This window comes from Sorex araneus, chromosome 7, assembly GCF_027595985.1.
Source record: "Sorex araneus isolate mSorAra2 chromosome 7, mSorAra2.pri, whole genome shotgun sequence".
NCBI classification, from domain to species: Eukaryota; Metazoa; Chordata; class Mammalia; order Eulipotyphla; family Soricidae; genus Sorex; species Sorex araneus.
Genome location: NC_073308.1, coordinates 33,551,056 through 33,573,758, shown reverse-complemented (window position 1 = coordinate 33,573,758; position 22,703 = coordinate 33,551,056). Strand labels below are relative to the sequence as shown.

Genomic DNA, 22,703 nt, shown 5'->3' with positions numbered 1-22,703 from the left:
TTCAGGGAGCACAAATCCCCTCTGGGTAAGCCTAATTAACAACACAGATCAGTCCTGAAATTTCTTCACAACAGAGATCAGTTAAATATACAAGGACTCATTTATCCGTTTTTTGTTCTGACAGGTGTTGCTATCCATCAGTGAGTTTATTCGGCTCCATCACTGCGTCCTACGGAATCCTTTGGAGGTGGCGGGTGTGTGTGGGGGGGTATGGTGTGAAGCCTTTGATTCACAGTTTGCCATACAAATACCCTGATCCATCATTTATTTGCTATTAAGTATTTGATTATTATGCCTTTTAAAATGCAATCTCTTTAAACCAAGTTTGTAATTAGCATTGCTCGGAGCAGTTCAGAGTATTTTTTTTCCCCTTTTACGACTTCTTCTTTCCCTCCCCTTCCAAGCTTCTTGTTTTGAAAGCAGAGCTCCAGGTCCTGGACTTAGGCTCTTTTGGCATGCAACATCTCAATGAGGAGGTTATTATAGGGCACATCCCCATTCAGGTGCTTGTAGTAGAGGTACTCCTCAGCCTGCATGCTGATGGCCCGGATTTCTGGTAGCCGGAGAAGCAGCTGCCCAAATTTCTCTGTCTGCTGTGGGTAGTTGCACATTGTATAGTCCAGCAGGGCGGCGTTGACTTGTTCCTGGACACCTTCAACCAGCTGGAAGTTTTCAAGGTTTTTGACATCTGCATTAAAACAAAACAAACAAGCGCTACATTTCAATGTCATGTTAATTCCAGTGTGCCACGGTGGTGTGGTCCACTACAATATGTCTTTCCACTCTCGCCCCCCAGTATAAAATGTGCTGCTGAATATTCAGTAATCCCCACTCTGCAAGCTTCCGGGGAAAATGACCACAAAAGCACTTTGGAAGAGTGTCTTGTTGAAATTCTGCATATACCTCCAATCAATTAGACACCAATGGATTCTGAGCAAGGTCAACTTTTTTCATATCTTATAAAAGGAAAGGTTTGAGGATTCCTAAAGTGCAGGGATCGTAATATATTGCCAGCAAATGAGTCCCTGGAGAAAGACTGATCTTAACCCAGTATATTACACAATTCATATAATTCTGTATTAATTTTTCTGACCCAAGGTGAAATCTGTGTCCAGGGTATGATGTAGTTAATTCTAATAAAAAGTGACAGGGTTCTTGTTTCTGTTTGACATTTTCTAAATGATTCTGAAAGCCACTGACTTGTCTAGTCTATGCTAATGAACCATCTGGTACACCCCAGTGACTGCCAACGGAATATTCGCTACTGGGAACTCGCTAAAATATATATCTCAGTGACTAATGATCTTTATCAAATGAAAGTCTCGTCCTTTAGGCAGAATACAAGCCTGGATGGTCGGTGCCCTTTAACCTGATGTGGTTTCTGAAAGCCTGATTCTTCACTGTTTTTTCTCTGTTGTTGGTCCTGATTCACTCACATGGAGAAGATGGACAGGGCAATGTGTCCAGTCCTACTCCTGGTGACCATCCAGTTGTTTTAAAGCCTCTGCCTTAGGGCTCTTGTAAATATTGAATGAGACCAACACAGAGTCCAAATAAGACCGACTGACATACAAATACACACAGAAACAATGAGCAAGGGAAAAATGGTGATAACTGAATTTCTCTTCTGGAGTTTATTTATTAATTGTATAACTTCTAACAATGAAGTCTCTGGGAAAAATATGCTGGTATGTGTGTGCATTCACATGCACCCATGCTAAGAAAGTGAACAGATGCAGCTCTTCTCCTTCATTTTATAGTTAAACAAAAATTAAAATTCTGAAGTAAGGCACATACTAGTACAGGCCTAGTATAAAACTAATAAACTAGGATAAAACTAGTAAACAATCAATAGTTATCACAGTGACGCATGTCCAATATTTGGGGCACTTTCTGCTGTGAAACCACAGCTGTACGCATGCGTATATTCATGCTAACATCTCTAAATGCTTCGATGACGGAGTTGCCTCCCACTGCTATTGAAATGTGTCCAGGGTGGTTTCGGTGTTGACATTTTCAACCCTAACTTTGCATTAGACATGCTTTCCCCCTTCCCATTCCCCAGTCTCTTCTACAAATTAAAAACAGTGAGAAATTAGGACCGAGAGTGTGCATATCAGATTGCGCATCTATTTCAAAGTCAGATGGGAGAATAAAGAGTTGTTGATTATTTATTAATGAGATGAACACTCAGACCAGCACTGTGCTATGAGGAGTTCTGCTTCTGTGTGTGGCATTCGAACCTACACCCCTATTGTTCTATGCATGCCATCTTCACACTTTATAGTTAATAAAGTACCTTAAAAGCAAGCTCCCGGAAGAGCGCCATGCAGAGAGTCTCTTGCCCGCGCACCTGGCTGTCTTTCCCGGGGCCCTTCAGAGGGGATGGGCTCCAGCTTCCCTCCCCGCCCCGGACAGAGCTCCCAGCAGCTGAAGACCTCCGGAACTTAGCTACAGCCGTGCTCGGGTCCCCTCTCCATGTGTTTGGACAAGCCTCACGCATGAAGGTACCAGCAGAGGAACCCAGGTGTGTGTGGTCCCATCAACGGCCAGCATCCGGAGACTTAAAAGCAAGCTCCCAGAAGCACGGGTATCTTATAACCTACTTATAAGCTCTGGATATCTTATAACCTACTTCTCCCTCTGGGAGAAACTGGCAGGCTACTGAGAGTTTCCTGCCCACATGGGACAGCCTCGCAAGCTTCCCGTGGTGTATTCGTATGCCAAAGCCAGTAACAAGCTGGGTCTCATTCTCCTGACCCTGAAAGAGCCTCCAATGCGGCATTGTTGGGAGGGCCGAGTAGAGAGAGGCGTCTAAGATCTCAGGGATAGGATGAATGGAGAGATTACTGGGACAGCTCGAGAAATTCGATGATCAATGGGATGATGAAAGTACCTTCAGTTTATTTTTCTTATTTTTTGGCTGCTTAGGGATTAACACTTGGCAGTTGGGGGACCGTATGGGGCGCCAGGGATAAAACTGGGGTCAGCTACATGCAAGGCAAGTAAATGCCTTACCCCCTATCCTAGTTCTCTGCTCCTCACCTAAATTATTTTAAAAATGGCAGAGGAGATGGCTCCGAGGGGTAAAGTGCATGCTCAGTCACTGAGAGAGCTGGATTTGATAACTGACACCCCCAGAGTCCCCTGAACACCACTGGTATGGCCCCCCAAAATATTTTATTTTAATATTTAGAAGTATAATCAATATGGCTATGGATCAAACTTTTTTGTGGTTCAAAATGACAAAATGCACACTGGATATACCTTTAACATACACCTGGATAAGGGGAGGAAAACGTACGTTCAGGCCAACTTTGCTCTTCCACGCATGGTCCTCTCGTAAGTGCACAAAAAGCAACTATGATGCACCACAAGCTTTTTTTCTTTCTTGGCAGCACCAAAAATTGACCCCAGAGACACACACACACACACATAAGCAAGTGTTTTACTGCTGAATTACATGCCGGATCAGAAAGCAAATGTGATCTTCTAGCAGTTTCCCTGCATTCTGGCACATCTTGAGCAGCTTTACTTTATTCTCTCCAATTTAGAGAACGCTTAGCTCTCCCTTTTAGATGTGATTAGGAGGTGAAAAAGAAAGAAAGTTCCTTCCAGTTTTACTGTGATTTAAACCCAATTACAGAAAAAAAAAAAAGGAAGCATTACTTGACACTACAGTGAAAGATATTCTCACTTGGTGGTTTACTTGTTTAAAGGTACTGTGAGCTACTTGTTTACGTTGGTCAAAAAGATCAATGGGGAGGAGATAGAAACTTGCTCAGAATAAAATATAAGACAAATGAACAATATCCTTTATGTAAAATTGTCCAATGAGGGGCCAGAGTGATAGTATGGCGGATAGGACACTTGCCTTGCACACAACGACCTGGGTTTGATCCCCAGCATCCCATAAGGTCCCCTGAGCATTGCCAGGAGTAATTTCTAAGTGTAGAGCTAGGAGTAACCCCTGGGCATCACCGAGTATGACCCCCAAAACAAAAAAATAATTAAAAAAATAAGTTGGGGGCTGGAGCAATAGCACAGCAGATAGGGCGTTTGCCTTGCATGTGGCTGATCCGGGTTCGATTCCAAGCATCACCAGGAGTACTTCCTGAGTGCAGAGCCAGGAGTAGCCCCTGTGAGTCGCTGGGTGTGACTCAAAAAGCAAAAAAAAAAAAAGTTGTCTCTGAAACTAACTCTCTCTCTCTCTCTCTCTCTCTCTCTCTCTCTCTCTCTCTCTCTCTCTCAATTTTTGAGAGCATCATCAAACCCAGTGATGCTCAGGGCTTACTCCTGGCTCTGAGTTTAGGCATCAATCCTGGTGAAGCTCAGGGGACCATCTTCCTTCCTTCCTTCCTTCCTTCCTTCCTTCCTTCCTTCCTTCCTTCCTTCCTTCCTTCCTTCCTTCCTTCCTTCCTTCCTTCCTTCCTTCCTTCCTTCCTTCCTTCCTTCCTTCCTTCCTTCCTTCCTTCCTTCTTTCCTTCCTTCCTTCCTTCCTTCCTTTTTTCCTTCTTTCCTTCCTTCCCTCCCTCTCGTCCTCCCTCCCTCTTTCTCTCTTTCTTTTCTTTCCTTCTTTCCTATTTTTTTTTTCTTTCTCCCTTTCTTCTTCCTTCCTTCCTTCCTTCCTTTCTTTCTTCCTTTCTTTCTTTCTTTCTTTCTTTCTTTCTTTCTTTCTTTCTTTCTTTCTTTCTTTCTTTCTTTCTTTCTTTCTTTCTCTGATAAACATTTGAGAACTAGGATTTACATTCTGTAATAAATTATGTTACTGTGTTAAGAACATCATCAGCAGCAGCAACAAACAAAAAAGAACTGACCATAAATTCTGACTTATTTGGTTCCTACTATTACAGACGGACTATGTGAAGACTGAAGTAGCATTTGCCAGGCCATTTCTCTGAATACAGGTCTAAATTGACACCTTTCTTCTAAAAGTTTAAAGGCATGTTCAGTTTTCTGTAGTTTAGGAAAACAGTTGGTGTTCCCATGCTTTGCCATCTAGATCATGTTCCTCTAAAGTTCCTCAGAACTGAATTCACATGACTGAATTTATTATCCCATTAAGAGATTTCTATGAATCAGTCATTAAACACAACAAAACCCATGCTGCACATTTGCCCTAAAAAATGCTTACTGGCTCAATGTCTATTTTGATTCTAACACTACACAGGCAATTTGTAATTTTGTGGCCATGATGCTGACAGCCAAGCTCTAAGGTTAAAACAGAAAGGACAGACAAAGATTCCGATTGAATTACTCTCCTTTGCTGAGCAGGTCATTCCTGCATCCTTGTTCCGACGCCTCTGTGTGTGTGCAGCCAACAGGCCCTCTCTGCATTCTGCCCTGGCTGGCTTTCCCTTACCCACAGACGATAAACCCCCATGGTGATGAGGACGAGGTCTAGTCAAGGAAGCTTGCAACAATATGCCAAGTAATGATTGTTTTCTATTATTGCTGCACTGCCCAAGATTGGTTCAACTGTACAACGATTCATTACAGAAGCCATTAAGAATCTTAGAAGCCAATCTTCTTTCTTTTTCTAGTTAGAAATTGGCTTAAAATTTTATTTATTTATTTATTTATTTGTCTATACTTCTCAGTTCTCAGGACTTATTCCTTGCTCAACATTCCAGGATCACTCCTCAGACTCAGGGGACCATCTGGATTGCTAGGGATCGAATCTGGGTCCTCCATATACAAGGCAAGCACTCTACCCCCTGTACAACTGGTCTGGTCCCTGTTTGCAAATTTTTAATGGAATAATTTCACAATGGGCTGGAGCGATAGCACAGCGGTTGGGCGTTCGCCTTTTATGAGGCCGACCGGAGTTCGATTACTCCGCCCCTCTCGGAGAGTCCGGCAAGCTACCCAGAGTAACAAGCCCTCGAGGCAGAGCCTGGCAAGCTACCCGTGCGTATTGGATATGCCAAAAACAGTAACAAGTCTCTCAATGAGAGACGTTACTGGTGCCACTCGAACAAACTGATGAGCAACGGGATGACAGTGACAGTGAATTTCACAATATATGTACATAGAGCCAGCATGCTGAATTCCTTAAGCTTATATAACAACACATGTCAATTACATTTTTAATACCTCTGGAGGAGGAAAGAAGACAGAGTTATACAAAGACTTTCTTCAGAAATAAAAATTTTCTGTGTAATCATGTTTTCTATTCCAGAATCCTGTGGTGAGTCCTTTTTTGAACTGAAGGATTAAGCTTGAATGGATGTGTTTTGTGCCTGAGGATTCTCACTGGTCAGTTTTGCTCTAAGGGAAACATCCATATTCTTATTTGGATTTGGAATCAGATTCGCGGTTCTTGAGTCTTTTACATATCTGACCCAACAGGAAGAACTCTTTTTATTCCACTAGGCTTTCCACAAAGCGCTATCTTGTAGCCTACTTCTCCCTCTGGGAGAAACTGGCAAGCTTCTGAGAGTTTCCTGCCCACATGGGACAGCCTTGCAAGCTTCCCATGGTGTATTTATATGCTAAATCCAGTAACAAGCTGGATCTCATTCCCCTGACCCTGAAAGAGCCTCCAGTGCGACATTGTTGGAAGGGCTGAGTCAAGAGAGACTTCTAAGGTCTCAGGGAAAGGACGAATGGAGAGGTTACTGAGCTAGCTTGAGAAATCGACGATTAACAGAATTTCGTGATCATGATCGTGATCGTGAGGATTTCCATAATGAAATGAACTGAAGAGATAGCACAGGGGTGAAATTGTTTTCTTTGCATGCCACCGACCCCAGTTCAATCCCCAGCACCCCATATGGTCGCCTGAGCACCACCAAGGGTGATATCTGAGTACAGAGCAAGGAGTAAGCCCTGAGCACTGCTGGGTGTGGCCCTCAACCCCCCACCCTCACTTCCCGTTGCTCATCGATTTGTTCGAGTGGGCACCAGTAACGTCTCTCATTGAGAGACTTACTGTTACTGTTTTTGGCATATCCAATATGCACGGGTAGCTTGCCAGGCTCTTCCGCTCGGGCTTGATACTCTCGGTAGCTTGCTGGGCTCTCCAAGAGGGGCGGAGGAATCGAACTTGGGTTGGCCGAGTGAAAGGCGAAAGCCCAACCGCTGTGCTATTGCTCCAGCCCCACCCTCACTTATATACATAAATATGACAAAGAAGTACCAAAACGGGAATCCCGCCTCTCCAGAGACTTAAGAATTTTTCTTTCATATAATTTACTTGTGTTACTTTTCCTGAGTCCAGCAATTTGAATCATGTTCTTAAAATCTCCGGGGAATTAGAGTGTGTGCCATCTCATGAAAATATAACCATAAAATTCATTCAAAATCATAAATCAATTTCTTTGCTAGACCCCACCCTGTCCCCTAGTCTGTAATGAGAGGAGGTGGATATCTCGCACATCTTCATTTGAAATAGGGGGCTGTGCAATGTGAGGGAGTGAGCCCAGGGTCTTGCACAGGTGGTCCTGGCCTCACACTTGAGTTAACCCACCCATTTCGCCCCATCCTTTGGGAGTCTTAACTCTTCTGTAAGAGGAGATGGTAAGAAACACCAGAAATTCACCAACAAACTGAGCCCCTAAGAGACCACAAAATCTGGAGAGACCGTGTCCTTCTAACTCAACTCCACCGTACTGCAGCTGGATTTGGGAAGAAACCCAGCTGGCGGAGCGGAGATTCACGGGATATCCAACTCCTTCTCAGTTCCTCTGAGGCCTTTCAGGCAGCACCTCCTGCATTTTGCGCAGGGTGTGTTCTTGGAAATGACATCTTAAAATGGTTTAAAGACACAAGTCAGTAAACCCTCCCTGACACACTCCGGGTCGGGATAGGTTTAAAAACCAGAGACATCCCACCCCTTTCTCTGTGGCCTTTAATTCCAACGACTGGCAGAAGCCTTGCATGTTTCTCCTTTAAGAATTTCCCTCTTAGCCTCCACTCGGTCACTCAGGGACTAATTACCAAGTTTGGGTAGAAAGCAGTTATCCACTCAGCTCACAGCGGGGTGCTCAGACTCTGTCTGGGCTGGACAGCAAACCCCGAGGTCTTCTCGACTCCATGACAGAGCTCTGTGCCTCTCCCACACAGCACCCGCTGCTCTGCTGGTGCAGATGCCGAGAAGGCCTCCCTGGGTCCTGCCTCAAGCCCTGCAGGAGACCTGGGTACTGAACCCACTCTATTCAGAGAGGGGTCCTTTGCTGAGCAAGCGGTGGGAGCCTGGGAGATCCAAAAGGGGGACACTGTCTTCTGCTGAGACTGTAGCCTTCTTGGTTAATTTTTCACATAGGAGGGGGAAAAATAATGTCCCCTGTCTGGAGAGCTAATAGAGGGGGTAAGGTGCTTTATTTTTATTTTTAGTTTTTTGCTTTTTGGTTCACACCCAGCAATGCACAGGGGTTACTCCTGGCTCATGCACTCAGGGATTACTCCTGTCAGTGCTCAGGGGACCATATGGGATGCTGGGAATTGAACCCGGGTCAGCCACATACAAAGCAAATGCCCTACCTGCTGTGCTATTGCTCCAGCCCCCGTTAAGGTGTTTTCCTATGTGACACAAACCCTGATTCAATCCCTAACACCACACAGGGTCCCCTGAGCACTGTCGAGTGGTTCCTGAGCACAGAGCCAGCATCATCCCTGAGTGTGACCCTAAACGAAAAAAAGAGAGAAAGTGGGAAAAGGGATGGCGGGGGTGGGGAGGGGCTGTTAGTGGCTATTTTATACTTGGAGAATACTTTTCCTTGAGGAAAATGTTCCTCAAGGATGACACTTTGAAAGGGTGACACTTTGTGATCGGGGCACAAGTAGCCCCCCGACGGTGTTTTTTGAAGGTAAGCCAGGAAAGGAGATAGGAAGTTTCCTATACAAAATCAAGATTGCTTATCAAACTAATTTATGTGAATAATTTGGTAGGGTCTTCTGAACAGCAATCTGCTAGCTCTTTCTATCTGCACCAAGTTTAGTTCATTGAGAGGGAGAGTGGTTAGGGTTAGAATGGGCATACAGGGTTTCCTTAATGCTGGGTCTAAGGCTTAGATGCTGTGTCATTTCTGGCAAAAGGTCAAAGCCAAGATTCAATATTCCTCACTGATTAACTTCCTTACACAAAGGTGCATGCTGGGCCAGAGAGATCGTACAATGGGTTGAGCAGTTGCCTTGGAAGGGGCCAACCCAGATTTGATCCCTGACATCTCATATGGTCCCCGGAGCCCATCAGGAGTAATTCCTGGAGTAAATCAGGAGTAAGTCCTGAGCACTGCCAGGTATGCCCCTCCCCCGCCCCCTAAAAAGCAAAAGACAAGCAAACAAAAGTGTGCGCATGCCTTGGACCTGTAGAGACTGGCACCTACAATCCAGTGCTTTCGTATGAGAAATCACTAATAAGAGACTCCAGCTCACTGGCAGGAGTGGTACGTAAACACAGGCACACAGCATTTGTATGATTTATGTCTAGTCCTTACACTTTACTGCCACCTTGGAATTGAGGAAGCACTCGAACATTCACTATTTCTTTTTTCATACCTTCAAGCTTATGACATACATGCTTCATTCATTCAGCCGCACACTCGGGCTACCAGGAGTCAAAGACACTGGCTTCAGATTTAAGCCCTGGCACTGCATAGGGTCTCCTGAGCACTATCAGGAGTGATTCTGAGCCCAGAGCCAGGAATAAATCCTGAGATCGGTGGATACAGCCCCCTCACTGGGCTTGGGATGCTGGGGATGACCTGGGCCACCCTGGAGGTGCCTTGGGGGTGTCCAGGGTCACATTCAGCTGTGCTTAGAGAACGATGTGCAGTGTTGGGAACTAAACTTGGGTCAGGGGTGTGCAAAGCCGACTCCTTAGCCCTGTACTCACTCTCCAGTCCCTATTTGCTTTACAATTGACCACTGCCTCATAAGAATGAAGACAATTGGGGCTGGAGCAATAGCACAGCGGGTAGGGCGTTTGCCTTGCACGCGGCCGACCCGGGTTCTATTCCCAGCATCCCATATGGTCCCCTGAGCACCGCCAGGGGTAATTCCTGAGTGCAGAGCCAGGAGCAACCCCTGTGCATCGCCGGGTGTGACCCAAAAAGCAAAAAACAAAACAAAACAAAACAAAACAAAATGAAGACAATCTACGAGAATGGGACTTTGGTCTAATTTGTGAGCTGGACCAATGCCCAGCACGGACAAGATTCTAAGTGAGGAATGAAGCAATGGATTGTTGACTGAATATTGCTCTGTTTGAACCCCAGATCTTCATTTTACTTTTGTTTTTCACCTTGAACATACTGAGCTCCTTTCCTGTCAAGTCTATAGTTGTCTTTATTTTTGTTTCACCGAGAATGGTTTTGTAACAGCAAGTCAAAAGTGCAAGTCCCTTTATGCATTGTGCTTTCTCTGGAAACAGGTTCAAGGGTGTTCTAACTATTGTGCCAAGCCTGGCTGTCGCCCTTGACTCCTCCAGACTTCTGTCTCCATAGAATGTCTGGCTTTACTGTGTCTTACCTCCTCACCAGCTCATTCAGCTTCACACCAAAGATGCCAAGTAAGACCTGGTTTGGTTCTGGAGAGAAAAACCACTTACTGGACAGTGCTAGCCAATGGCAATGGGGCCCAGTAGATGAAACTGAGTTCAGCCCATTAGTTCTTTTTTTTTTTTTTTTAACTTTTTGGGTGGGCTGGAGTGATAGCACAGTGGGTAGGGCATTTGCCTTGTACACAGCCGACCTGGGTTCGATTCCTCTGCCCCTCTCTGAGAGCCAGGCAAGCTACTGAGAGTATCCTGCCTGCATGGCAGAGCCTGACAAGCTACCCATGGCGTATTCAATATGCCAAAAAACAGTAACAACTAGTCTCATAATGGAGACGTTACTGGTGGCCACTTGAGCAAATTGATGAACAACGAGATGACAGTGATGACAGTGATACAGTGAACTTTTTGGGTCACACCCGGCGATGCACAGGGGTTACTCCTGGCTCTGCACTCAGGAATTACCCCTGGCCGTGCTCAGATGACCATACGGGATGCTGGGAATCAAATCCGGGTAGGCCACATTCAAGGTAAATGCCTTACCTGCTGTACTATTGCTCCAGTCCCCACTAGTTCTTTAACCTGTTTCTTCTCCTGCTTTTCTTATACCAATAACTAGACTGACATACCCCAAGATTCCACAGGCCTCTAAGAAGCCTTTCCTAAGGCCCTGTGCACACTCCATGTGCCCATAACATTGGGAGCTGGACATTAGCTGCTTGGCTGTCACTGACAAGGTCAGGGGTCATCTGCTGAGGAGTAGCATCTCCAGGACTGACACTGGGCACAGACACAGGAGTAGAGACCCTGAGTACCATCAGATATGGTCCCCAAAATAAAAACAGAGCGGGAGAAGAATTATAAGCTGGTAATGTGCTTTCTTGCACACAACTACCCTATCCTGAGCTTAGAGCCAGGAGTGAGCCCTGGGTACCACTGGGTGTGGTCCCCAACAAATAAACAAAACCAAACCAGAAAGGCATGCTCATTTTAATCCAATTCCTATGCATAAATCATATGCAAATGACTCCTTAAGACTCCATTGGCTCCTTGTATATTTGCAGTTCCAGCTATGAGACTCAAGCAGTCTTTAAGCCCTCGCTTTGCTGTGCTCATAATCATTTTCAAAGATGACAGCAAAAGCACATTTCTTATAATTTATCCTCAAGAAAGGTATAATTTGATTCACAATTGGAAACCGTGAGGTTAATGACTAGGAAAGGGAAAAACATTTTGGTTCATTTGGTGCTATAAATCAGCCACCTGACTGATGGTGGAGAAAAACCTATTTGGAATTGGTGCTATCTCTGTTCAGAACCACATCAGCTGACTCAGAACGTTCCGTGTTTTCCTTGTATACACTCACAGTGTGTTTCCCAGGACTCATGGGGATCGGATGAGGAAGGAAGATGCTACAGAAGTGATTTTAAGATTATCAATGTTACAGAAACCTCTGTAACATTTATATGGTCGTGAAAACTACCCTCAAATGCATGGAGAATGAAGGGCCAAAAAATGAGGTATCTGGTTGGAAATCCACTGAGTATTTTGAGCCAGAAGCCAGAAGGTAAAGGACTATAGTCTACGTACCTTCTTGCTTTTCTTTTCACCCTCAAATAGCACATGGAGCTGGGGGAGATAACCCCAAGGACTCACTAAATGTACATGCTTTAAAGCAGGATTTGATAGTGGGTACCACAAAGTTCCCAAATCACTGCTGGCAGCAACCCCTAACAGAGCTGAAAGTAGTCCCTGAGCATTACTGGATATAGCCACCAAATAAAAATCAAGCAAGCAAACAAAATAGAATTCCGTGTTAAGCAGGTGAGCAGCTAAGAGTAAATGCAGTGTTTGCTAAGACTCTCTTTCAAGTGAGATCCATCACTGACACTGCCTCTGTCAGTTGAAGCATCGCATCATGGTTTATAACCCATTAGGAAAACCAGCCATCCCCCTGCCCCTCACCACCACCGCCAAATGTAAAACAGAAAAAGTCTTTCACCCATTCTTAGCGTCATGCTCTGAGACAACTTTCTGTCTTGTTTTTGTTTGGGACTCATTCCTGGCAGTGCTCAGGGGTTACTCCTGGTTCTGCACTCAGAAATTACTCCTAGCAGACTTGGGGGACCCTTTGGGGAGCTCAGGATCAAACTCCGATCAACTTGCAAGGCAAGCGCCCTATCAGCTGTACTCTCTCTCAGGCCCTGAAACAGTCTTTTTAATTCTAAGTTTGTGTTTGCTTCTCATTCAGAAACGAACAACTTTTGCTGTTCTTGGAAAGTTTTCTCCTTGCAGAATAAGATATGAGATTCAGTGTGTGCAGGTGGCAGCCAAGACTGTGAATAAACCGATGCCATCCCATGAAAGAGAATTAAACAGGCAGATCCAAGTGGGGATATATTAAACCAAATTTAAGCTCCAGTTGTTGAGTTTAGTACTAGAAGTCTGCTTTGCCTCGGGATACGTTCAGCTTTCCAGCTAATCGAATGAGGAAAAGTGCCTCAGGTGTGATAAAATTTACAAGAGTGTTCTGTCCAATCGTTCTTGTTAAAAATATTAGCTTAAAGGCATTCTTACCCATCTTTGGGATGAAGACTGTATTTGCATTTAATTATTTGATTTCAAAACTTTTATGAACTTGGATCAAATATTAGCTTAGCCAATTAAAATATTACTTTGTGGGAGTGTGGCAAAGAGCCCGACTTGGCTCTACTGACTCAGCTTTGGAAGAGCTCAACAAGCTTCTGATGGATTCCGTCGAGATGGTTTCTGAGGGAAAACAAGGTGCCCTTTGAGAATTAAAATGTACATTTAGTCTACTAGTGTGATACACAAGGTGTGATATTCAAAATAAAACATTGACTTCAAGCATTTCACCATAGTATAACAGTCTGGAAGATGAAAGACAAAGTCTTCTAGATAGTTCTATGCAGATGATCAATTTTCCTTCCTGAGGTAGTGTTTGAAAGAAATCCGTTTCTTTGAAACTCCCACCGGTCCATGGGCACAGCACAGTTGTATGCCAGTAGCAGCTTCCTGTTCGCTTGGGCCACCCACAGAATGCAGGTTCCAGCCCAGCTTCTCACTCCGGGGCTTTCTATTGGCTAGCCAGGAACACAATTTAGGAAGGAATGAGACACAAGAAGGGAGAAGGTGCCGGGGCTCAGGGACACTGACAAGAAACTAAGGAGCAGAAAAACACTGTGGTTAAAAATTGGTTCCTGGGACTGGAGTGATAGCACAGTGGGGAGGGCATTTGCCTTGCATGCGGCCGACCCGGGTTCGATCCCACATAGTCCCCTGAGCACCACCAGGAGTAATTCCTGAGTGCAGAGCCAGGAGTAACCCCCTGTGTATCACCGATGTGACTCAAAAAGAAAAAAAAAAAATTGTTCCAGACGGAAGTGCTAAATAAAGGCATTCAAGGAGCTCCACCAAGTAATTCTCTGGACTCACAGTATGTGTGTTTGCTCATACCTCAGTGCTCAGAGTTAACCAGACAGGAAACATCACAAAACATCTGGAGGTATCTTTCTTCTAGCACCACAATCACAAAATGAGAGGCATCTCTGAAACCGAAAGAGTGGTCTTCACCATTCTGCTATGTTACACTTTCCCCCAACACTTTGGGGAGGTGGCCAGAGGGGACAGCTTGGCAAAAAAGTTCCCTTCATAGGGACTGGAGTGGGTGGGCATGGAACCATGTTCATGCAATTCACCAGCTGCAGGAACACCAATTCCCCACTCCCTGGGACTCCTTTCCTGAAGCAGAAGGTGAGGCCAAGGCAGGGGCCAGGAGGCAGTACAGCTGCACTGAACAGCGCTTCCATTCCTGGCACCACATGGTCCCCTGAGCACTGCTGGAGACAGCCCTAGAGACCCCCAGCCCCAGTAGGGTGATCTGAGTCTTCCCAGAACCACAGGGCCTGAGCAGCATCGCATCCCTGGGCCCTCTGCATGGAACCAACTCTACCTGGTTGGCCAAGAATTACTGGTGGGGCCCTGGGTCTTGAGAGGGCTCCCCTCCCCCAAGAGACTTAAACATAATTATCATTTGGAAAAATAAATATTGGGGGGCCTTAGAGATCGTACAGCAGGCAGGGCATTGTCTTGCACATGGCTGACCTGGGCTTGATTCCTGATACTTCATACGGGCCCCAGAAATGAGTTCTGAGTGTAGAGTCAGGAGTAAACCCTCAGCACAGGTGGTTGTGGCTCCAAAACAAAAACCAGAAAATAAACATAAACCAATGCAGACACAGTGCCCAGATTTTATCTCAGATAGGGAGTTTAAAAAACAAGCTTCATGGGGCTGGAGCGATAGCACAGAGGGTAGGGCATTTGCCTTGCACACGGCCGACCTTGGTTCGATTTCCAGCATCCCATATGGTCCCCTGAGCACCACCAGGGGTAATTCTTGAGTGCAGAGCCAGGAGTAACCCCTGTGCTTCGCCAGGTGTGACCCAAAAGCAAAAAAAAAAAAAAAAAAAAAAAAAAAGAGCTTCATCCTATGAGTGTTTAACTCATGAGAAAGAAATTTGATCTAAAACAGAACAGTGAAAGCAGCAATTTGGTGAATTAGGAGCAAATCTCATGTGTTATACATTGTTAAACGCAATTTTTTCATAAAAGACACTGTGGGGTATCTTATGAAAGGGAGGCTTTAATGGTATTACACTTTCTTTGTTGTTTTAACTTTTGGACTGGAGCGATAGCACAGCGGGTAGGGCATTTGTCTTGCACATGGCCGACCCAGGTTCGATTTTTCCGCCCCTCTCGAAGAGCCTGGCAAGCTATTGAGAGTATCCCGCCCACACAGCAGAGCCTGGCAAGCAAGCTACGTGTGGCATATTCAATATGCCAAAAACAGTAACAACAAATCTCACAATGGAGACATTACTGGTGCCTGCTCGAGCAAATCGATGGACAACCAGACAACAGTGCTACGACAGGGCTAGTGTGCTTTTTTTTGGTTTTGTTTTGTTTTGTTAGGGCTGGAGCGATAGCACAGCAGTTGGGCGTTCGCCTTTCATGCGGCTGACCCGTGTTCGATTTCTCCGCCCCTCTTGGGGAGCCTGGCAAGCTACCGAGAGTATCGAGACCGAGTGGCAGAGCCTGGCAAGCTCCCCGTGCATATTGGATATGCCAAAAACAGTAACAGTAAGTCTCTCAATGAGAGATGTTACTGGTGCCCTCTCGAAAAAATCGATGAGCAACGGGATGACAGTTTTGTTCTGAATTTTACTGAATCACCGTGAGATACTTACAAGCTTTCATTTTTGGGTTACACAATGATCAAACACCCATCCCTACACAAGTGCACATTCCCCACCACCAATATCCCCGGTATGCCCCCCTTTCCCACCCTCCCCCTGCCTCTATGGCAGACAATATTCCCTATACTCTCTCTCTAGTTTTGGGCATCATGGCTTGCAACACAGACACTGAGATGTCATCATGTTTGGTCCATTATCTACTTTCGGCACACATCTCCCATTCGACTGATTCTTCCAGCCATCATTTTCTTAGTGATCCCTTTTCTATTCCATCTGCCTTTTCTGCTCTGCTCATGAAGCAGGCTCCCAGCTGTGGGGCAATCCTCCTGGTCCTTGTCTCTACTGTCCCTGGGTGTCAGCCTCATGTTAAATCATTCTATACTCCACAAATGAGTGCAGTCCATAACACTGAAACTAAAAGCATCTTTTTTTTCTTTTTTTCTTTTTGGGTCACACCTGTTGATGCACAGGGGTTACTCCTGGCTCTGCACTCAGGAATTACTCCTGGTGGTGCTCAGGGGACCATATGGGATGCTGGGATTTGAACCTGCGTCGGCCGTGTGCAAGGCAAATGCCCTACCTGCTGTGCTATCGCTCCAGCGTATTTAAGGATGAAACAGCACTGACCATGCAAGTGGAAGCAAACATAAACAAATGGAACTACACCAAACTAAGAAGCTTCTGCACTTCAAAAGAAACAGTGACGAAAATACAGAAAGAGCCCACAGAATGAGAAAGAATATCTACCCAATACCCATCTGATAAGGGACTAATATCTAGGATATACAAGACACTAGTAGAATTGTACAAGAAAAAAACCTCCAACTCCATCAAAAAATGGAGCGAGGAAATGAACAGAAGCTTCCTCAAAAAAGAAAATACAAATGGCCAAGAGGCACATGAAAAAATGTTTCACATCGCTAGTCATCAAGGAGATGCAAATAAAAACAACAATGAGATATCATCTCACACCACAGAGACTGGCACACATTCAAAAGAACAAAAGCAACAACCAGTGCTGGCGTGGATGTGGGGAAAAAAGGGACGCTCTTTCACTGTTGGTGGGAATGCCAACTGGTCCAGCCTTTCTGGAAAACAATATGGACAGTCCTTCAAAAACTAGAAATTGAGCTTCCATATGACCCCGCAATACCACTTCTGGGAATACATCCTGAGGATGCAAAAAAGCACAGTAGAAATGACATCTGTACCTATATGTTCATCGCAGCACTGTCCACAATAATGCTACAGTGTTTTAACTTTTATCAAAGCCCCTTTCATCGATTTTTTTCTCACTTCATCAACCCTGCTGAAAGGTCTGACCATATCCTTTCTTACTCCTGGCTCTGTGCTCAGAGGTCACTCCTGGTGGGACTCAGGGGCCCATATGCAGTGCTAGGGATAGAACCAGGGTCAGCTACATGCAAGGCAAGTGCCCTTCCTGCTGTGCTATGTCGCAGCTTCTGACCACATCCTTCTTGAGTCACAGAGAAACTCTTTGAGTTCACAAGAGAACTGGGAAGAAAACCAGGTAACAATGTTGTGACTGTTACCCCTCACCTCCTCTTAATGTACCCCACTTTTTAACTACAATGCTTTGGAAAAAGCAGAAGGTTGAGGCCACGAAAATCGCAAGTGTTTTAAACAAATGCAAATGCAAATTCAGCCTTTTCTTGGCAAGTGGAATGGTTCTGAATTAGTGAGGTTTATTTTGTTCTGTTTCCACTCCTACTAAAAAGTAATACTGTAATCACTAAAACTCTTGCAGCTTTATGCTCCTCTGAGAATTGTTATTCATATAGTATAAATTTATCCTAAATATCCATGGTTGATTGAGTTGATAGAGTTAAAATAAAACCCCTCTCTGGAAGAGTTAGATATACCTGTTACATCATTTCCCTTAGCTTGTTAAAATTCTGCTCAGTGAGATCAGAGGCTGAATTGAAGGGCAGGGGAAGAGGGTGGACACCATTCAGATGACCAACATTTATTCTGAACCATTTGGAGTATAAAAAGAAGATAGAGGTATTTGGGGGAGAGGAACTAAGGGGGAAGAGAAACTGATTACCTAACAAGATCATTAAAGCCAAACACTTATCAATTTTTTTGGACATAACCGAAATTAATAATTCATCCTATTGCTCAGGGATATGTATGCTTATGTGAAAGACAGAAAATCCATACTATCAATTTGTTTTGTACTTGTTTAACCATGTGGCAGAGAAAATAACAGGAGATGTTAGTCTAAGAACTTTTAAGTGCTTGGAATAACATGTAAGGGAAGTCATCCCTCCTTTTTTTTTTTATAAGCATGGCAAGGATTTTGCTAAAAGAGTAACAGTTGTAATACTAAAATATCTTATAACTAATGACATTTGTCTCAATAAATGTTTCTTTCAATTCTATACCCTACATGAGAGGAGAACTGACTCCTTATTCTTTTTACACCCCAAATTATAAATTTAAACATTTAGACATGATTATGTCCTGACAATTTTATTATAGCCAATGTTTATTTCTGAGAATTCTTGTTCTCTGGAAGAAACATAAAATATACATATATGTACATACATATGTGTGTGTATACATATATATTTTGTTTGTTTGTTTGTTTGTTCTGGACCATGCCGGGTAATGCTCAGGACTTACTTCTGACTCTCACTTAGGGATCACCACTGACTGGCAAGGCTCAGGAAATCATATAGGGTGCTGGGAATTGAACCCCAGCTTGGCTGCATGCAAGACAAACATCCTACTCATTGTACTATCGCCCCATATCCTTGATATCTGAGTGTAGGAGCTGAGGACAATGAAAGGGGGTGCTTTTCAATTCTTTTGTTTTATTATTTTGTTGTGGGGAGGCACATAGCCCCATGAAGCTCAGCCGCCACTCCTAGCTCTGTGCTCGGGGACCAGTTGAGGTCCTGGTGGTGCCAGGAGTTACTCCTGAGTAGAGATCCAGGAGTAGAGCCTGAGCATTGCCATATATGGGTTTCTCCCAATCAATCAATCAATCAGTCAATCAATGAACCCTGTAAGTGACCTTAGAATGGAGAAATGAAGGGATGGGTATTCGAGCATTGTATAACTGAGATTTAAACCTGAAAACTTTGTAACTTTGTAACTTTCCACAATAAAAAATTAAAAAAAAAAAAGAATGGACCTCATTTCTGAATTGTGGTTCATGCCCTTGTGTGGGGACAATAATCTCGATTGCAGCCCCGGAGTGATTTCACCCTCGTTCAGGTGACTCTGATTGCAGATTCTCCCCACCCTCTGGTTCCCCATCACTCATCTGACAGTGGGGCTCAGATCTTGGGAAACTTGTCAGACTTGAAAGACAGTTGCTTTCACCTTGTCACCAACTCCCCTGGGAGACTGCAGCTCAGAGTGCCCTCCGGACCCCAGGAGAAACTCTGCAGAGTTTGCCCTGTTTCACTGGTACATTCAAAATTAGGTAGCTAGGATGTACAACAAAACACTCCATACTCGTCCCTGGAGCCTCAGGGTGGCGTGGAAATGGACCCGCCAAGTTGAAGAACAGCCCTGGACCACACCCACACCCAGTTCTCCGCCGCAGTTCGAGCTTTTTAACCCCTCCTACTGTGCAGCCGCGGGTTTAATCAACTCTTGAAGTTGTAGTTTTGGACAATTTGTGGGGCCCGATGCTGCTCATAAACCTTTATGAAGGCTGGAGCGATAGCACAGCAGATTGGGTGTTTGCCATGCACGCGGCTGAATCGGGTTCAATTCCCAGCATCCCACACGGTTCCCCGAGCACCACTCAGTACTTCCTGAGTGCAAACCCAGGAGTAACCCCTGAGCATCGCCGGGTGTGACCCCAAAAATAAAAAACAAAACAAACAAACAAATGCTTTATGAACAGAGAAAAATCAAGCGTAACCTTCAAAGTTCCCATATACAGAACCGGGAGGTAATCTGAAAGCGACCAGTCAGAAATGACTTCAGAATGGTTCCCTAGAGGTTCTAGAATTTTCTCCCTAGCAAACTATGCACTGCTCACTTTTTTTTTCTGCTTTTTGGGTCACACCCAGCGATGCACAGGGGTCACTCCTGGCTCTGCACTCAGGAATTACCCCTGGCAGTGCTCAGGAGATCATATAGGATGCTGGGAATCGAACCCAGGTTGGCCGAGTGCAAGGCAAACGCCCTAGTTGCTGTGCTATCACTCCAGCCCCTGCATCGCTCACTCTTGCTGGATAGAAACCCAGCCCCCCCACCCTCCCCACCTCCGAGATTTTAAGAGAAATGCTTCAAAGCATTAAACACATCTTTGAAAAATGATTCTGGAGATGCTTGACTGACGTGGACCGAGAAACTGCTTCTCTTTCCCAACAGTGTTTCAGAGCCAGCATGCTCCTCATCCAAGCACTAGGAAATCAAGAACATTACTTACTTCTCGGATGACAGCCAAAGTCTTAGCAGAGGAAGTCTCCCTTGATGCACACAAGTACGTTACTTGGCAACAGCAATCTAAGCATTTTCAGTTTGTAAACTACGGCACTCTTAACAATTTTGCATTATTAATGGCTTATTAACTAATAATGTCAGCAGTGAGTATTTGAAAGTCTACTTGTATTGGTGCTGCCTTCTTTAATGCAGGTCGATACTATATTCTTATTGTTTCTACTGCTACTGCTGCTGCTACTACTAATGCTACTGATACTATTACTAGTACTACTGATGCTGTTGCTACCACTGTTGCTGCTACTACGACTATGACTGCTTACTATTGCTACTATTACTAGTACTACTGCTGCTGTTGCATGCTACTGTTACAGCTGCTGTTAGTATTACTCCTGCTGCTGCTGCTTCTGTAACTATGACTGCTTGCTCCTGCTCCAACTGCTATTACTACTGCTGCTGCTCAGTGCTATTAGTACAACTACTGCTACTACTTTGTGCTGGTTGGTGGTAGGGCTGGGACATGGATAAGATACCTGGTCCATTGGCTTCTAGTATTTTGTTTCCTCCTCCTCCTCCTCCTCATCTTCCTTGTCCTCTCCCTCCTTCTCTTCCTCTCCCCTTCCTCCTCCTCCTCCACCTTTTTTATTCGTTTTGGGGCCTTACCTGGTGATGCTCAGGGCTTGCTTGCTCCACTGTACTCAGGGATCACTACTGGTGAGTAATTATCACTACTACTGGTGAGTAGTGATCCCTGAGTACAGTAGGGGACCATCAGGATGCCAGGGCTCCAACCTAGGTGAGCCTATGTATAAGGCCTATGTATAAGGCAGGCACCCTCCTCTCTATACTAATTCTCCCAGCCTATTTTGCCTTCTACCACTGGAACTGCATCGTGCATTGTGCATCGTGCTGAGGAAGACTGTGTTTTGGTGGGAATGCAAGTGAGGGAGAAAGTTCACGAGAGCGTTTTCTCCCACCTGGCAGAAGCTTTGCTGAGTCCTGGTCTGAGTGGTGTAAACACGGATCCCACAGCTCTAGCTGCAGGTGGAGCCTCAGGAGGCTGGGCTGTGCTAATTTTCCGAAAAACTCGACACTTTTCACATGTCGAGTTTCAGACAGAGGTCACAGGTTGTCCCTGTGCTGTGGTTAAACCCGACGTGAGCAGCCTCCACATGCAGGCGCCTGCACTCCTTTGCAGCTCCTGACTGCCCATCTGTCCCATCTATGAGCCTGTTCCTAAGTGCCTCTGTGGCACCCCATGATGCCTTCAGTAGTGGACTCATCTCGTTCCAGGGAGGGCAGTTACAGGCCATGTCGGAGAGGGACCCTATTACTTTGCTGGTGCTATAGGGGGGTACAAGACTCCCAGTGGCTGGGCACAGTGGCGGGTCGGCTCCTCTCACACTGCAAGCGTTCCTTCCCCTGATGCTGCAGCAGAGGCAGTAGGGAGAGGGTGCGGGCCAGGGCCTCACCACTCAGAGACCCCGGCCACTCTGAGTCCCCTTACAAGTGTCACATGGAAGTGGAGCCACAGCACATGGAGGTCCAGCACAGAGAGGCCACTCTTACCTCCAGCAGTGCACGCAAACACACACACACACACACACACACACACACACAGCAGGCCTGCTGGCACAATGTTGGGACAAACTGATGGGGTCATGGATGGAGAAACAGGAAAAAAACAAGCTGAGATGTGGAACCGCTATGGCTGGGCAGACACATCTAGAAACACTGGGTGTAAGTTAAAGGCAGGCTTGTAAAAGAGCCCACATTTTTTTCCCATTCGCTTTATTTTTTTCGGTGGGGGGGAGGTTAGGGGTTCTCAGATTCCCAGGGATCCCTCCCAATTGTGTAGCTGGTTCAATGCAGGTGTCCGAGGTGCTAGGATTCCCAGGCTGCCCAGACAGTTCCAGGGGCCTGCAGAGCCACACCCAGTGATGGTGGGCAATGATACGGTGCCAGCATTGGCCACATGGGACGATGCACCTATCTGTCTATTGCCCCCCGCAAATAACTTTTTCTTCACTAATGTCTGTATATGCTCCAGTTTCATAAATAAACTGGATCACAGAATCAAACTGATGCAAGCACAATTCCAGGACCGTCAGACATACAACCTTCTTTTCTTTTTCCTTAAATAGAAGTCAAATCTATCATTTATAGCTATACAGCTGCCTTTGCTTCAATAATACTTTTCACTCCTAATCTTCCTTCCTTCCTTCCTCCCTCCCTCCCTCCCTCCCTCCCTCCCTCCCTCCCTTCCTTCCTTCCTTCCTTCCTTCCTTCCTTCCTTCCTTCCTTCCTTCCTCCCTCCCTTCCTCCCTCCCTCCCTCCCTCCCTCCCTCCCTCCCTCCCTCCCTCCCTCCCTCCCTCCCTTCCTTCCTTCCTTCCTTCCTTCCTTCCTTCCTTCCTCTCTTCCCCTTGTATTCCTGCAGTATTTTATTCCTGCAGTATTTTATTAATTCTTCTACTAGACTCTCCATTCTTTTATTTTGGTT

At 45.4% G+C, this 22,703-nt stretch overlaps 1 protein-coding gene across 1 annotated transcript in view; it reads right to left on the bottom strand.

Annotated features, from left to right (window-relative positions):
• Window positions 1-440: 440 nt before the first annotated feature.
• Window positions 441-22,703, bottom strand: part of NR5A2 (nuclear receptor subfamily 5 group A member 2) — a 130,846-nt gene continuing 108,583 nt past the window's right edge. Inside the window, exon 6 of the mRNA XM_004610012.2 lies at window positions 441-688. Within this exon, the coding sequence (XP_004610069.2) occupies window positions 441-688 (248 nt within the window). The remainder of the gene's footprint in view (window positions 689-22,703) is intronic.